Source organism: Halyomorpha halys, unplaced genomic scaffold (genome assembly GCF_000696795.3).
Source record: "Halyomorpha halys isolate HHAL.00 unplaced genomic scaffold, Hhal_1.1 Scaffold682.1, whole genome shotgun sequence".
In the NCBI taxonomy this organism is placed as follows: Eukaryota; Metazoa; Arthropoda; class Insecta; order Hemiptera; family Pentatomidae; genus Halyomorpha; species Halyomorpha halys.
In genome coordinates, this window is record NW_027106326.1 from 101434 (window position 1) to 119770 (window position 18337).

The 18337-nt window shown below is 32.6% G+C and overlaps 1 protein-coding gene across 2 annotated transcripts in view; it reads right to left on the reverse strand.

Annotated features, from left to right (window-relative positions):
* Gbeta5 (guanine nucleotide-binding protein subunit beta-5) overlaps window positions 1-18337 on the reverse strand; it is a 75915-nt gene that overhangs the window by 45893 nt on the left and 11685 nt on the right. For both annotated transcript variants that reach the window (XM_014427931.3, XM_024361404.2), the window contains exon 3: window positions 6654-6790. In XM_014427931.3, the coding sequence (XP_014283417.1) occupies window positions 6654-6790 (137 nt within the window). The remainder of the gene's footprint in view (window positions 1-6653; window positions 6791-18337) is intronic.

Consider the following 18337-nt stretch of genomic DNA (forward strand, 5'->3'; position numbering starts at 1 on the left):
CACCCCACTTTTCTGATCTGTATTATTAAATAGAAATAATTTAAACTAACTCACTAATATCATCTGCCCCTCCAGGGAATTAATCTGACAAATTAAAAGAAATACATGCATGTTAATTAGCGGAAAGTGTCTCACAATTTTAGCCCCTTTTTCCACACAAATTTAATTTAAGCATAAAATTACACTCGGGACACCTGCAGTATAGCACGGGCAGGTCCCGATGTAAACAATTTTATTTTACCTTGCATTTATTATAAATTTCTTTAGTTCCGTATTTAAATTAACTTGACAGCAATAAAGTTAAAATTAAATTAGTTTTGAAAAAAAAAGAAATTCAAGAAATCAGCAGTTTTTAATTAGAGTCCTAAACAAATGGTAATGGAAACTAGAGCAATCTGCTTTTACAGTCTTTCTTTTATAAATGACAATTTGTTTATTCAAATCTGTAAGTAACTGGAAATTTCAATGCAGCAATTGTTGAGTACAAATTCTTATTAAAATTAGACATACAATAGTGCCAATATTATCACTAGAAGTCAGAGCAGACAATACTGTTTTTTTTTTTTAATGAGCCAAACAATTGTCATGATACCATGGTTCAGTGATGTATATTGTTAAAATCAACTAGGTATATACTTATTAAGGTCCAGAATTTTTACCCAGCAGCAGAAAGTATTATATGTGGGAAAAAATCTGTTTCTGTTAACTTATTTTTCAATTCAACACAGTAAACTAATTTGAAATTATTACCAATTAATATAATTATAGTTTACTGAAATGTTTGATCCATAAATAACACCATCAGACAAGAGTAATGCAATACTATTCTCTTGACAGTAGGCATAAGATTGAAAATGTTAAACAACTCTACTCCGTTGGAGGGAACAATGCTTGTGAGGCAGGTATAAAAATAATCTTTTCATAAGGCAATAGGCTCTTTGAATGAGGTAAATAATAATAAATAATCTGACCACGTTTGCTTCAACTGCTTCCCAAAGGTTATGATATGAAAATTTAATGTCAAGAAAACATCTTTATTTAGAGATAATTTCATTTTCAAACAAATGAAAGGAAGTAATGTTTTCACCAACAGGTTAGTCAATAATAACTTGAAATTTCAAGTGAATTATTGAATATAAAAGATATCGGCTCACACTTCATATAAAATTATATAAAAAAAACAAAACAAAGTGGATTACCTTACAATATCCATTAAAGAACAAGAAAGGAGGCTACTTAAACAGATAAATTATAGTTTATATTCAAACCCATGAATAAAAATGGATAAGGAATATAATTATAAACATAAAGAAATTTAAAAAAAAACTTCAGGAGATAAAAGTGAACAAAAATAAATTGACTAGCATATTAAAAGCAACTTTTTATAGAAGAATCAAAATGTTTAAGACCAACAGATACGAAAACTGAAAGAAGACAGATAAAAAAATAATAATAATAAAAACCTAACACACAGATGATGAAATACTTTGAACAAGTGATAATACAAACTTGCTAACGTTTCAGGGTTTTAGATCTGCAAAGTACCCTAAAAAGGGGGATTAAAACATGAACCAATGAAATGTGGGAAGGTGAGTATAAAATTTAATAGATTAAAGTATTAAAAATATAATTCAGTATTAAATAAGAATAGAAAATTGTTTACTTAAATGAAGTCCAACAATTAGCGTTAAGTTTTTCATTTTTATTAGATTACATTATTTTATATTAATTCAAGTAACCAAAACAATAGGGGTATTCATGATGTTGTGTTAAATGTAAAATGTTTTACCAAGTTAAATGTTATAACTATAGGATTGTGAGCAGCCCTATTTGAAGTCATGTTAAACGTTAAATGCATAAGAGCCCCTAGCGGATTTTCTCAGCAACTTGTTGTATAAGCCTTTATGTTTATAACCTTTCCTTCCAGAGCCTCATGTTATTGTTTACTTTGAATTTGATTTAAGTTTCAGTTTTGATTTAATTTTCAATTTCTTACAACATGCCTAGAGTGAGTGAAAAGTGGAATTTGTGTGAAAGTTTAGCTTATGAGTGTCTTATTGATCTTCAAACTTGTGAGGAAGAGAATGAAAATGAGCTAATTGACAACTGCATTGAAAGTTTTTGAGTTTAGGTTGTTACTAATTTTCAATATTTTATTGTGCATCTTTGAATAAAATTATTATGTTCTAAGAAAAATGATATCTAATAAAAGTTGTTATTATGTCTATAACCCACTTTTTTAGTATTTATTGTATTAATGAACCCATTATCCTCCTATCTTCAAACCTTATGTATATTTAAGAATAAAATCACTTATTTTCAGTAATTTCTTTGAAAAATTTTCTAACAAGCATATATAGCATGTTACATGTCAGGTAAAAGTTAGCTTAAATAGCTACAAAATGTCACTCCTCCCATGTTTCTACCTTAATCGTGAGTGGAGCTATTTGTATTTAAAAAACTAGCCATTAACAATTTAGAAAACTGTCGAGCTATAATTGCAAAACTGGTGAACATAATTTAATACAACTTGGATGTTCCTCTTAGGTGCCAGGAAGCTTTATGGTGTCAAATTTTATTAGATTATGAGATAATGAGGTAAAAAGGTATATGAAATGTGTTGATTTGACATGAAATCAATCATGAACAAAAATAAAAAACTTGCATCTATTTGAGGGAGAGAGGGGCTGGCTGCTGAGGTCTTCAATGATTTCCACTTTTTATAAAGTATAATTGCTCTATTTCATTAATGATACATAAATAATAATATATACATAAGTAAGAATACATACATAATTATAAATCTTTTTAAGTTCAATTATTTTTTTCAATCGGGCTTCTTTAAAAGCTCTAGTTTTAATTTTTCTTAATTCAATTTTTTTTTTGTATTTTGATTTTACGAAGCTTCAGCTCCTCCACAATCCTTTCCTTTTCAAATTCAAATCACTCCCTATCCAACACAAGGCGGTCTGCTAATACCTCTTCTGTTTTTTTTCTCTGTTGTATTATTAAAGTTATCCATTGTGATTTAATAACAGAGGTATGAAATAATAACTAGCACAAACACGAAAGAACTAACCTGACACAACAAACAAAAATGGTGGCGAGCTCAACTGGTCTATTGTGTGACGTCATTCTCCATTTAACAGACCAAGTAACAGACTCTCAGCCATGTTACATGTTATTTCGTTTTACCACGGCAAAAGAAGGCAATTTTTTACCATTTAACATGAGTTTTTCCATTTAACACGCTTTAACATGTTAAACTAAAGATCATGAATACCCCTAATAAAGTTAAAGAAATCTAATTAAATGAATGCTTACGATACTTCCCAAATTATAACATACAAGAGAGGAATAGGTATCTCTCATCCCCACACAATAATATTTCTAGAGATTAATAGAATTGAATCAGACTAATTACTTCACAATTCACAATTTAATTAATAACAATTAAAAAGTGTCCAAACTTAAGTTACTAGCTATTTTACCAGAAAAACATAGTTACTTGATTAATTATTGCAGTAATAACTCCTAATGTGTTTTTAATTTATTCTTATCTGCACAATTTAAAAAAATATATTTGTAAACTAATATATATGAGAGTCACTACACAATAGCAAATATCATTACCAACCAACACTTGATGTATTTTTTTAAAAACTTTTAAATACTTTAACAAATTTAAAGTAACAATTTCAAATGATGAAAAAAGTGATAATTTATTAATCTGCCAATAAAGTTCATTCCTTTCTGTATTAAAAATATCAACATTCCATACTATCACATGACCATACCTGCAGCCAGACAATCAAGACTTAATTCAACTAATATACACAGAATATAAAAACATATTTATATGATCAAATAGATCATTCTTAACATTTATTAAACAATAACAAATATTTTAAAAGATTTAAATCAATAATCGGGAAGAACAGAGGCACAATTGCAGCATAGAGCATATATTTAAATATAAACACGTAAAAATTGAACACACAATGTGCAAACAAATGTAATAGAACAGGAGAAATAAAATCTAACAAACATAAATAAATAAAATATAAAAGTTTGGAAAATAAATTTAATTAATACTCATCAAATATTAATGATAAACATGATTCAACAATTTTCCCTTTACCATGACAAATTAAAAAATTGAGTAACACACATATAAAAATAAAAATAGCTTTATTTCACTCATTGCAAGCATTATTTATTAATACAAAGGAATGCAATCATGAAATACTTAAATGATTAGTAAAAGCTCCATAAAATCATGTTACTTAAATAATGATCAAAAAACCCATCCACCATTCATGCTCACTTAAAAAAAAAAAAAAAAAAAAACTACCAAATAAAATAATTTATGTCCTTATGAAGTATATAACAATTAATCTTTTCCAACAAACATAAATCAATAAATAAAAATGAATGCAAAATAATCAAATCTTAAAACTATAATAAAAAAATAATTAATATGCAGTCATGGCAGATCTCAATTTAATAAAATATTAATGTAGAGGGGAATAGCAGAACTAAAATCAAAGAAACGATAGTGGCTCAAACAATCGCTGATTAAATTGTATAGCATATTTTAAACATAGATTATAAAATAAATAATAATAATAGAGAAGTAGGTTGTATACATTGTGTATTAATAAAATGTATACTTTCTATTAACACATTATGAAAATAGGGTTAACAGCGAATCTCACACTGGTATTCTGCCCTCTTTGGTTACCTTGTCTTAAGTGATTTGTGATCATTTTGAAAAAGTTTTATATATTTTTATGTTGTGTTCCTGAACTTTTGACTTTTGGCCACTTAAATTTTAAGTATTTAAGTAGTCATTACATTTAATACAAAGCAGATAAGCTAGAACAACAGGTAGAACAGAAGAAGTCACGGCCTTCAGATATAATTTTGCAGATAGAACAATTCAAATAAGGAAGATAGTATTGATAAATAAAGAAAAAACAGTGAATATTTATAAAACACAGTACTGACAGTAAAATTTAATCTGTAATGGTTAATTAGAGGTTTAAATTTCCATGAGAGGTGTCTTTTATTTTAAATATTAGACTTTTCAATTACACTATTGTTAATCAGGGTGTCTATTAAAGTAACTTGAGGGAATTTCCTGATTTTTCCCTGACCATTTTTTAATTTACAATACTGTTACCTCACTATTAAGCATTCATTAATTGTTGGTACAGTCAAAACTTATTTAGATAGGACTTTAACAGAATTATTCAGAAAAATGCTCAGTACAGTTACACAATGGTTTATTATTTATATAATAATTTATAAACATTAACATCCATGTACATGTCTTAAACAGTTAACATTTAACTGTAAAATAACTGTAACTTTAAAATTGGATTGATCATTTTTTTATACATATAATGATTCTATGATGATTAAGATATAGAAATTCAAGCCTGTAATAATCCACTATTCTGAAACAAAATGGTGGACAATTGTGCCATGATCCGACAGTTACCCTGTATCTTTTGTACTAAACTAAAAAAAACAAACAGCCCAGTAGTCTTAGAGAAAAGATCGAAACAGGTGATGGCGGAGTAACTCTTTGTTCTTTTTGATTAGAAAGGTTCATTTAGTTTTTTGAGAAAAAAGGTGCTTTGGATAATGAAAATTGATAAACAATCATAAGTACAATAATTTAAAATGGCTATTTTTGGATATTTAATAACAATTGGTCATATGAACATGTTTCTTGGTTCAAATAGAGACTTTTTTTGTGCCTAACATTGATAACAATTTCAAGCAAAAATAACAATAACTTTTCATGGAAATTGTGTAAAAATAAAACATTTTTACGAAACCATTCTCAAAAGCACCAAAAAGGTCATTGGGAACAGCTCAAAAACAACTCATCCAATTTAATCCCCTTTTTTCAAAAAAAGGATATACTAATGAATCATTTTATTCATTAAAATGAATTTAAATTTAAATACTTAAAATAACTTTTTAATCAGCAATGTTAATTAACACACAAAGAAAAAAAGCCATACCTAATGGTCCAAAAAGGTACCTTCAGTGAAAAGTTAAATTACTAAATGAATGACTACAGATCCAATACCACAATGAAAGGACTCAGATACTCTTTATCTGCCTATTTATTCATTTTTAAGAAGATTTAAATGGTACTTCTTAAAATACAAGTAGAGTTCAATAATTAAATAAATACTTTTTATTACTGACTTCATCATTTGAGTTTCATATTTAACATTGACGGCCTAATGATAGATTTGCAAAACTTTCCCCAAACTATAGTTTTACACTTATTTAAGGATATACAAGATGGACCATCAAAGTACACCTGAAAACACAACTATGGTCCAAAATTTACAAAAATAATAATTCATACACACATACTAAAAGTAGATTAACAAAATTCTTTAATATAAATTGATAACATTTATATAACAATATGAAAAGTAAAAAAAAGACAACTTGAAAATATTTATACATTTTCATTCAGTATTCTAATATAAAACTAAGAAACTGGAGCAATTTTAGACCACATTTGTGTAAAATCTCTGTGTACTGGAATATTTACTTTTATTATTATCATTAAATATTAGAGAAAACAATTTTTTTTAAATATATTTATCTTAAAATGATACCTGAGAAGAGGATACAATATGACGTTTATCAGGTGCCCAATCTGAACAAAGAACTTTAGCTTGATGACCCTTTAAAAGACGCCGTGGTTTTATATTCTGAAAATTGATTGCTTCTAACCTTTCTCCAACAGAAGTTACTGTAAAACAAAATTAATATTCAAATTAGTTATATTTTAATAGTACATTATACAACAAAGCATGTACTAAAGGCAAATATGATATACATCCTTAAAAATTACACAACATTAAGTTTGACAAGACAATTAATATATTTTTCAGCTTAAGTGACAATTTAATTGTAGGTAAAACAGGAGCTTACAAAATTATAACAATCATGATAGTTCACAACAAAGCAAAATAATTCAAATCTAAAAATAATTCATTACAAACTTGTTTTTACTTACTTCAGTAAGATTAATAACTATTCTTTGTAGAGAAACTCATGGGTTTAAAACCACTGGAGCTAAATCGAAAAAATATATAAAAGAATGAACAAAAGAAAGCTTAAATCCATCTTTGGGTCAATAAAAACCTGTAACTACAACAACTCATTAAGAGTTCGCTCAAAGGTGTAAAAAATAAAAATATCAATTGATGAACAAAAAAGGAAAGAAAGAAAATGGAGATGAATGGGGCACACTGAGAAAAGCCGATTAGGCAGAAAAAAAACATTCGAGCTCCAACCAGATATGGAGAACTAACCTTTTAGTCGCCAAGTTCTTTTTCTGATTACGAAAGAATATTATAAGAAAAAAAAAATCTAACACTCATACTCCACGCCAATTCATAATACTTTATAAACAAGATAAAAATTGTTACATAATTTATAAAGTAACAAACATATCAAATTTAAGTTTCAAAACAAAACACTGGGCTATTTGATAAATTTTTTTTCCAACCAAAAGAGTTAGTGGTTGATATTCATCAGAGCATCAGAAGTGAATTTAAAAAATGCTATTTTAAATTTCATTTACTTATGTATACAAATTATAGAAGGAAAAGTATTGCAATCGCAAAAAATTTTGAATCTTAGATTTCAACAGTAATACATATTTTATAGTCCACTCAGTTCAAATGACCAAGTCTCACAAAATGGTCTGAGTGTGAGAACAGTTTTCTTAAAAAATAAAAGATTGTACAAAAAAAAAAAGAAATTTTTTATAAAGTATGTATAGGCCTGGGATGTTACAGTAACTTTTTGGCTTAACTCAATTTATAAGAAGCGCTTTATATATCATTGAGTTTAAAATTGTTTCTAAAATACTTGTACATTGATATTACAGTTTTGAAAGAATTTGGTATATCACTGTACAAGGTCTCATCCTCATTGAAAAAGTCAGGATTTAAATACCTAAATTTTCAACCGCAACCTTGACCATCTTCTTCATATTCTAAGTTATATGTTCAACCATTTATATACATACTATAACTTCAGTGCTTCTGAAAATTATTTTATTGTGAACAAATTCATATATGTTTACATCAAATAGGATTTTAATCATATAATGTGCACAAAAAGGTATTCCTTTCCTTTCTATCTATACGAATATAATATTTTATATTTGTATAGATAAAATATTAAGAAAACTTGAAGAAATTTCCCAAAATAAAAGTTAAAAAATTTAATCCAGCCATTAATAAAATTGAGTCTCAATAAAAATTCAAATAAAAAAAACTAATTGAAGAAATTTTTAAGTAAAAAACCAAAGTGTTAACAAAACTGTCTGAAGTTAGTTATTTGAAAATTTGTTGATGTTATTCTAAAAGAATTTGAGAATATTTTCTCCCACTTTAAGACTTTCAGTGGTGTCCCGATCTATGAAGTAACATTTGATTTTTTGGATGGAAGTTATACCTTCAGCAAATGTTACCTTTTCTTTTAACGCCAAGCTCTCAGTTTCTTCGAATCAAGCTCTTCTGGACATTGAATATAGGTCAACACACTGATCACCCAAAGATAAATTTATCTATTGAGATGAAATCAGAATTACAAAGACCTAGTCCTTCAGGTATGTCCACTGTTTCTGCTTCCTTTTTTCTTGAATTCATCATCATTAGACAATTTAAATCCCTCTTTTGTGGAAAAGTAGTCTATTGTACTCTGCCATAGGATTAGCTGATCTAATCTTTTATAGATCAACAGTTCCAAAAAATGGCATCAAAAACTGGGATGGATTTTGCAAGTCTTTAATTAAGCGCAGGACACATTTAGTCACTTCAATGATTTGAAAGAAACTAATACAAAATGGAAATAAATGATCAAAATAGTCGATTTTCTAAGAAAATGTAGAAGGCCTGGGTGTGACCTAGTTTGAATTGTTTTAGCTCAACGCATTTTGGAAAATATTTTGAAATAAATTTCAATCTGTCCTTTATCTAAAGGTCTAAGATACCATTTTTGGGTTGTGAGTAACTCACCCCATATTTTTCAAAATTAGCCCTACAAAAAAAACATTTGTAATGTACATTGTACATTTAATTTTTGTTAGTTAAGTGACAGCAATAATGATAAATGAAAACTTCATTAAAGCAACTTTTTTTTTCAACAACCCTTTCAGGAGGATGAAATTATAAAATGGACAGATAAATAGCAAAAAATTACAAAACTAATTGGATAATATTTCAAATAAAGCATAAAACAATTACTGTAACAGCAACTTATAAACCAACTAAAAAATTAATTTTCTCCGATCTTAAAATAGTTTTTAAAACAGGCAACAGAACACAAGTTTTCAGTGATCTGAATTCTACAAACAATAAACATAACTGCCATAACAACAATAAAAATGGAAAAATATTATTAAATTTTCTAGCTAAGTATAATATTGCTTAACCCTAGTGAACCTACAGCTATTCCATCTCAGATCAGCTACAAACCAAGTATTATAAATTTAGCCCTCACCCAAAATGTAAATATCTTTCTTGTTTCATTCTGATACCAAGCCTGAACTTGGACCACAACTCAATGATTTTTTGTATTGAAAAAAATATAACTATGATAAATCTGTCTCAGAAATTCATGTTTAAAAAGGCGAATTGGAAAGTATTTATGAACATCATTGATGAAAAATTGGATATCAACTCTATATTTAAGACTACCAACTACCAATGTATCGATGAAAATGTTAAACGATTAAACACAATTATCAAAAACACCATGTCTACAACTATACCGCAAACCACTGCCAAGCACCAATTGGAATACAACCCCACCTCAAAATCTTCTTATCAATTAAAATAAAGTCAGGAAAGTAAATTATCTGGAAAACCAACTTACTAATTGTAGTAGTAAAAAGTGGTCCCAAATACTCAATTAATTTCGTCCGGGGGATAAATGTTCATGGCGAGTGCACTAAACACTCACTAACCACTCTCAAGCCATACCATCAATTAAATTTGGGGATAGGTACTGTTACTCAGATAAAGAAAAGACAGAATCACTTGTGTGATATCTTAGTTCGGCATCTTCTATTTCTGCAGATATAGGCTCAAAAAACCAAGAATGTTAATTTAATTTGTTAATTTTGTTGTTAAGTTCATAGTCTGGTAAAGAAATTTCTTAAGAAACCAGTAACAACTACATTCCCATTCGTATCACCAAACGAAATAGCTAAAATAATTATATAGGGTGTTTTTTTAAGCCCGATAGAACTTGAAATTGTAAAAAATAACACAAAAAATTAAATTGTAATCAAAATTTTTTTTTTATTCGAAAGATCAATACGTGACATTAACATTTGAAAATGATTTCGGGCATATGGGCACCGCGGCTGTTCTTGACGAAGCGCATTCTGGACGTCCAATTTTGGGCCACTTTTTCGAGCACTGCTGGCCGTATGTCACGAATAACACGAACAATGCTACAAACCAGTGACTTCACGTAGCCCCACAGGAAATAATCGAGAGGTGTCAAATCGCACGACCATATGCGGCAATTTTGCTTATTAACAAACCCGTTAAGCCAAAAATGCGCCTCATCGCTGAACACAATTTTACAGAATGCGCTTCGTCAAGAACAGCCGCGGTGCCCATATGCCCGAAATCATTTTCAAATGTTAATGTCACGTATTGATCTTTCGAATAAAAAAAAAATTTTGATTACAATTTAATTTTTTGTGTTATTTTTTACAATTTCAAGTTCTATCGGGCTTAAAAAAACACCCTATATTACTTCAAACCAAGAAATCCCCCAGCCAAGATTCCATACCTACCACTGTAATTAAAAATTTAAGTACAAAATCATTTTCTTGATAAAAGTTTAAAACTGTATTCTCTGTTAACGATACTTCCCTCCCCCCTGGAAAATAGTCAAAATCATTCCAATTCTCAAACCCAAAAAGGATCCTGAAGAAATTAGTAATAAACAACCAATTAACCTATTAAATATACTGTCTACATTAATAAAACATTTATGCCGTCATAACATTGTACCTAACGACCAGTTTGGGTTCAGAGTTTAAGACTCAACTGTAGCACAGCTAGTAATACTTACAGACCATGTTTCAAAAGGATTTAGCAAAAAGAAGCACACAGATATACTTTTCCTTGACATCAAAAAGGCATTTAGCAATGCCTGGCACATGAATCTCATCTATAAACTCATGAGCTACAATATCCCACCCTACATCATTCACTACCTTGTGAATACAAAGTTGTACATAATCCTACCTCAGCAACAGATCGTTCTTCATCACAATAAACAACAATAACTCCCCTATCAAACATTTATTTATATATGTATATATACACACACAGAGAAAGAAATGCTTTATTCATTCATGCTTCCCAAATACATCAGGTTGCTACATTATACAGCATACTGATCAATCCGTGATCGGACATATATAAATTACACACTAGATACAAGTTTTTCAATTTATTCCTTTTTTTCTTTCCCTTCTATTTCACAATTTTTATTTCATTTGATCGACAAATTCTATTCCCTGGGAGTTGAGTATTATATTCTCTGTTATCCTAGCCACGTCCTTGATATCGACCCCGAGTTCCTCCATGAAGCTCCTAGTCATACTGGGAATAGTTCCTCGGGCTCAGAACCAGAGGAACGAGTTCCTCCATGAAGCTCCTAGTCATACTGGGAATCGTTCCTCGGGCTCAGAACCAGAGGAACGAGTTCCTCCATGAAGCTCCTAGTCATACTGGGAATCGTTCCTCGGGCTCCGAACCAGAGGCCTCTCACGTTGAAGTCTGGTTCTCCGAAGCCCTCACAGAACTTCTCCTTGAGGAAAAGGATGCATTTATCATAGATTTCCTTCTTTTCCCTATCTACTTTATTTGCCTGGTCAAGATCATTATTTTCATATCAAAATGGTGCGATCCAGAATGATTGCCAACTTCCCCTTCTTAGGAAAAACAACAATATCCGCATATCTTGTGGATCCATCCATATCTACACAGTAGACCTCGTCAAAGCAGGCAAAATCTCTTTCATTAACTCGTACTTGACTCCTGGGGTGCATAATTTATATTCAATTTCAGGGTATTGGACCATTCAGAGCCTGTAAGTATTTGTTTATCGTATATAAACTTATTTGCTCTCAGGTCTCTTTGAAAAGGTGTACTCCAATGTCCTGCCACCTGCAATTGGCCCATTCCTTGAACGCATTTTCACATAGCGACTGTCATAGAGCTTTCTCACTCCAATGCCCCAGATCAACGTCCAATCTATCGGCACTTTCAGCAATCTCGGCTGAACAATCAAAGGTGGACTAAAACAGAGGATCGGGTACATTTGACAGCTGCTGAGCAATGTACCAGTGTTGTAGGGGAGCCTCCCATTGGCAGCGGATCAAGCCTAGACCTCGGTACCTCCTCGGAGCATACAACATCGCCATGGAGGTGTTCGCAGGGAGCCCTATAATGGCTTAAACACTTCTGCGAATCATTGTGTCGATGCCATCTAGGATTTCAGAACGCAACTTTGTGAGGGGAACAGTTTGGAGAGGGTATGTAAGACCCGGGAACACATATTGGTTGACAATGTTGACCTGCTCGGGCTTAAGCAAGCACGAGGTGACGAGCTTATCCAGATTCTTATTCAATTTTGTCACCAAATCTTCGTTGAACTGTAGCTCTCCCAAGAATGTGCATCCTAAATATTTAATAGTGTCGCCTTCTTTCATTGTTTGGATGCTATCTCCGTTCTCGAGGGAGAGCTTCATCGATTACATTTCTCCTTTATTTATGACGATGCCCACACTCTTTTGAGGATTCAATGCCAAACCGATTTCTTTGAACGTCCTCTGTACGCTATCAATGACTCTTTCCGCAGCAACTCTGACGCAAGCTGAAACCGCCTGGTCATCCGCGAACCCTGTGAGGACCACATAACCTTGGTCACTATTGAGCTTATATCCTTACTTACTTACAAAAGTTTGCTCACACAGGTCACGGTATAGATGGTCTATGGCCAGGTTGAATAGCGAAGACGACAAGGGGCCGCCTTGAGGTACTCCACGCTTTACTCTGATTTGGCTTGTTGAGTGCGCACCTACATTTATTTTGATGTTGTTTATAGTAAGGAGAGCTGAAATCACATTTTCAAGATCCGGTGACACACCCCTCGCCTTCAGTGAGCTCAATAATATGACATATGATCATTGCCAACATTGTCAAAAGCACCAATAATGTCGAGAAATACCACTGCGCAATTACTTTTCTTACTTTTGGCATCCTTCATAATCGCATCGATAATTCTCACGTTGATGTGCGTTTCCGGAAGGCCCTTTGATTTCTGTGAAAGGTGACCTGTTTCCTAAGTTCACAGTCAAGCACCTTCTCAATAATTCGGTGCACGATCGAATATATCGTATTCGGCCTCCAGGATGATATATTATTTGCATCTTCTTTGCCTTTATATATCAAAATCGTGCGGCCCCACCTAAGTGGTTCTGGCACATAGGGCACCTTCAGCATTATCTCCATAATTCTCTTAATTACATGGGTTATATCAAAGAACTTAAGCATGCGGATTAAAACACCATCCAGCCCCGGCGATGTATCTAAAGAGGTAGATTTAATAGCTTTCTTTACTGATTCAGTTTCTACTGAGATCTAATTTGGCATCGGGGCCTGTTCTTCATACTTCACACGCTTATGGAGATTTTCGCTTTCAAAAAGGGTCTTATAATGCCTCTCAATTTCAGCCACCTTTAAGGGACATTGCTTAGGAGCATCGGCATTCATGATATTTTGCACTACTTTTTTTCTTTCATTGTAAAAGTTGTATTGTGCAATGTCGTACTGATATTGTTCTTGCCAATGACTCCGGTCTGCTTTATTGGCCCTCTGCGGATTTGATACTTTTCCAGCACCTTTGTCCGCCATATTAGATTTATTTTTCTTCCTCATTTTGTAAAATTTGACGGCTGGGTGCTGGGGGCCTGGCAGTTCCGCATTGATCGTCTTTAGAAATACTAGAAACTTGCCTACGGCCTCGTCAAAATCCGCAGTATTTATGGTATTTTGCTCATATAGGCTTTTGAAAAGTCTTTCCAGGAAAGCAGAGCTTTTGTTGTACAAAACAATAATTAGGCCAGTGGTAATGTACGGCAGTGACACATGGACTCTAACCAAGGAAAATAGAAGAGCTCTACTGGTTTGGGAGAGAAGAGTCCTGAGAAAGATCTTTGGAGCCGTTGGAGAATCAAAGAGGAGCACAGGTGGAGAATCAGAAGCAATGACGAAATAAAGGAATTGTATGGAGAGACTGATATCCTCTGTGCTATTAAGAAGAGCAGGCTAAGATGGTTAGGACATGTAGAAAGGATGGAGCCCTGCAGGCTACCTAAAAGGATGCTAAATGGTGCACCAGGAAGAAAAAGGAAAAGGAGCAGACCCAGGCGTCGGTGGCTGGATGATTTGGAAGATGATTTGAGAGGGATTGGAATTGAAAATTGGAAGAGTCCATTGGATTCCCGGCATGGGAAAGAATGGTGGCAGAGGCCCAGGTCCTACAAGGACTGTAGCGTCCAACAGTGAGTGAGTGATTGAGAGGCTTTTGAAAGTAGCAGACCATTTCGCAATGTTTTCCTTTATTTTAGATTTTTCATCCTCTCCATTTTTAGGACCTATCACATTCCTAATTATTCCCCTCAGTGTGTTATTATTAGCCTCCCTGGGATGCTTCCTTGCGATAAAGGTTCCGAGTCCTCTTTCACCCTTAAAAGAGAGTCCACGGATAGGATAATGTCTTGTTGTCCGCCGCCTGCCTCCGTGATGCTACCTTGGGCTTTAGGTGGACTAGGAAAAACATCTTCAATGGAGACAGTCTTTCCTAAAACTACCCCATCTGCATCTAGCCATTACAAAGTCCTTTTCACCACCCTCCGCAGTAGCCACAGACATCAGAGAGGTAACAACTGCCTCTTGAACTGTCCCTCCAGTCCTCAGAACCCATACCGTCTGACCCACTTCTATCTTTTTTTTTTATTTCATATTCATCACTAAAATACAGTTAAACTGTCCTATCCTTTTATTACCTATTATGGGCAAAATCCTCGAAAAAATCATTTTGAAATGCCTATGTCCCATCCTTGATTTCAATCATATAATCCCAGATCACCAGTTGGATTCCAAACATCTCACTCCAATATCTCAATCCAAACTCCATAAATTTCTACCTCCTACAAACTTTCTCATCATCTGTTCCTTTCTCACTGATAGATTATTCAAAGTAAACCAAAATGTTTCTATTCATCTCTCTTCTCTCAGTCCGCTGGTGTTCCTCAAGATAGTGTCCTTGGTCAAATCACCTTTACCGTTCGTCGTAAACCTACTGACTGCCTTAAGTATCCTTCTGTAATACTGCTCTACAACTGTTGAACAGATCCGCTATCTTGGACTGCATCTAGACAAACGGCTCACCTGGAATCCTCACACAAGACTATAAATAAAGAAAACTGCATGTCGATTCCATATTACAGCACTTACTAGACAAACAATCTAAACTTCCAATCATTACAAAAGACTGTTCTACATGATTATAATAAGGCCAATCTGGACATATGGAGTTGAGTATTGGGGCTCCACTAAACCTTTGACTTCCTTTTGTTTCCAATCCTTACAATCCAAAATTCTTTATAAAATCCTCAATGCTTCTTATTTTGTCACAAATAAAATCATCCATTTTATCTTAATGTTCCATATGTAACCGACCCAGCCCGAATCAGATATCAATCCTTCCATTATAAATCCATAACCACTCAAACCCACTAGTTTCTAGCCTTGCTTCCTCTTCCATGCTTGACAATTCTCCGAGGTGCGTGAAAAGAAAATGGCCTCGAACCTTCTACTATAGAAAGATAATTACAGTGCTACCAATGGATAGTTTCTCTACATGCCTGAATCACTCCATCACTCCATTATGATCTAACATCAAATTTACTAGATATATTTTTATGTAAATACAGTTGTAAATATCAATAAAAATATATAAAACTTTTCATACTGTATAAAATTAAAAATACGATTAAAAAGGAAATTGAAAGCACCTCACTGTATCACGCTGTTGTGGCCAACACATCGTTCAACGAAATGAAAATCGACTGTATAACATATATTTTTATTGTTTAAAAAGGCATATGTTTTTCTTTTGTTTTTGTACTGAAAAATAGACAGACAACTTCTTATCGTCTCACTGTACACACATATCTTCTCCATTTTCTCCTCACTACGCACTCATAGTTGCCAGCATTCTGGCCATCTTAGCCATGGCGGGCGGACTTCTTTGACTCATTCACCAAGAGGACAAGGCAAGCGGACGTACGTCCCTTTTGTCGACCTACTTATACAAGAATATCCACTCAGAACAACCACAACCGGGGCCCCACCAATCACCGGTGATGTAGGACTTTTTTTTTCTCTTTTGTTCAATTAATTTAGTTTTGTAATAGTGTTAAGGTTTCTTTTTTTTTCTCTCTAGTTTGTATATTTTGTGTTCCTTCTTATAATGTTTACTTATTTAAAAATACAAAAATAACAAAATTCGGCTATTTTTTCTTTTCACGGTTGGGCTAGTAAAGGTTCCTTTTGAACCCCTACCCGCCGTAACATGTTGGTCCTCCGGGCCGGATATTTTTCTTATTTATTTTTTTCCTCATGGTCCTCCGGTTGTCGAATTTTGTTATTGTACATTTTATTTCATCTTTTTTTTTTTAAGTTATTTTTTATAGAAAAAACAGTTTTTTTGTAAGGTACTCCATTCCGCCATTAATTAATTTTGTTTTTCTCGTCCTCTCTCTTCACTTATCTTGTAGTTTCTTTTTTCATTCATATCATTCACCTCTAAAATAAAAATGGACATACCTGGGGATATCAAAATTCAATTTGAAAAACTTAAAGAGAAATTAAATTTTTATTTATCCCAGATTAAAACATGTACTTCTCAAGGGCGAGGTAAAGGTAAAGGTAAAGCTATACAACTTCTAAGAAAGGCTTTAAAGAAATTTTAAAAAAATATGATTATGGAGAATCTAGTTGAATATAAAAAACAAAAGGCTATATGTAGAAGAATTAGAAATGAAAGAAAAAAGGAATCTTGGAAATCATTTATCGAGTCCATTAACTCTTCTACACCATTCAAAGTCGTATGGGATAAAATAAGGAAAATAAAAGGAACTAGAGCAGCTTGCAGATATACTCTAGCTAGTGAAGGGAAATTGTGCGACGATCCAGATTTAATAAGTAATATATTCGCGGGATATTATCCTAAAGTATACAATGATGCCTCTCCTATCAATGTTTTTCGGCATTTAGACTTCTCCACCACTGTAGAATACCAAGATTACAACACCCCATTTTCAATTTGGGAGCTGCAATCAATACTACAAGGCGTTAAAGGATCTTCACCTGGTCCTGACAATATACACTATGCCATGTTACAACACCTACCTAAAACCACACTAAACTGGCTCTTGGATTTTTATAATTATATCTGGACCACTGGAAATTATCCTATGGACTGGAATCAATCTATAGTGATTCCTATTCTGAAAACAGGACAAGATAAACGTCATCCATCAAGCTACAGAACAATAATTCTAACCAGTTGCTTATGTAAGATAATGGAGCGAATGGTAAATAAGAGGCTCACATGGTTCATAGAAAAGTACCGTCCAAAACTTTCAATGTGGATTTCGCAAAGGGAGATCAACTATGGATCACCTGGTTCAAATGGAAACTGAATTACAGTATGCCTTTGTTCAAGAGGAGCAAGCTGTTGCTGTCTATTTTGATATGCACAAAGCCTTCGAAAAAACAAATAAATTCACCATTTTGAATAAACTATATTCACTAGGACTCCGAGGTAATCTTCCTACATTTATCCAAAGTTTTTTAACACGTCGCTCCTTTCAGATCCGAATTGCAAAATCGTTTTCAAGACCATGTGAGCAAGTGAGTGGAGTGCCACAAGGGTGTGTACTAAGTACAACTTTATTCACTCTAGCCATCAATGACCTAGGATTGAACCTACCCCATGGAATTAAAGTGATGCTCTTCGTAGACGACCTCGCAATATTATACAAAGCAAGAGACATCTCTTCAATTAAAAAAAAACTTCAAGATGCTCTCGATCGAAATTCCAACAAAAAAGGAACTCCACATTGCCACTTTCACAGAGAATGGCCTCTACAATAGATAAACTGAGGCAAATCAAACTAACTGCA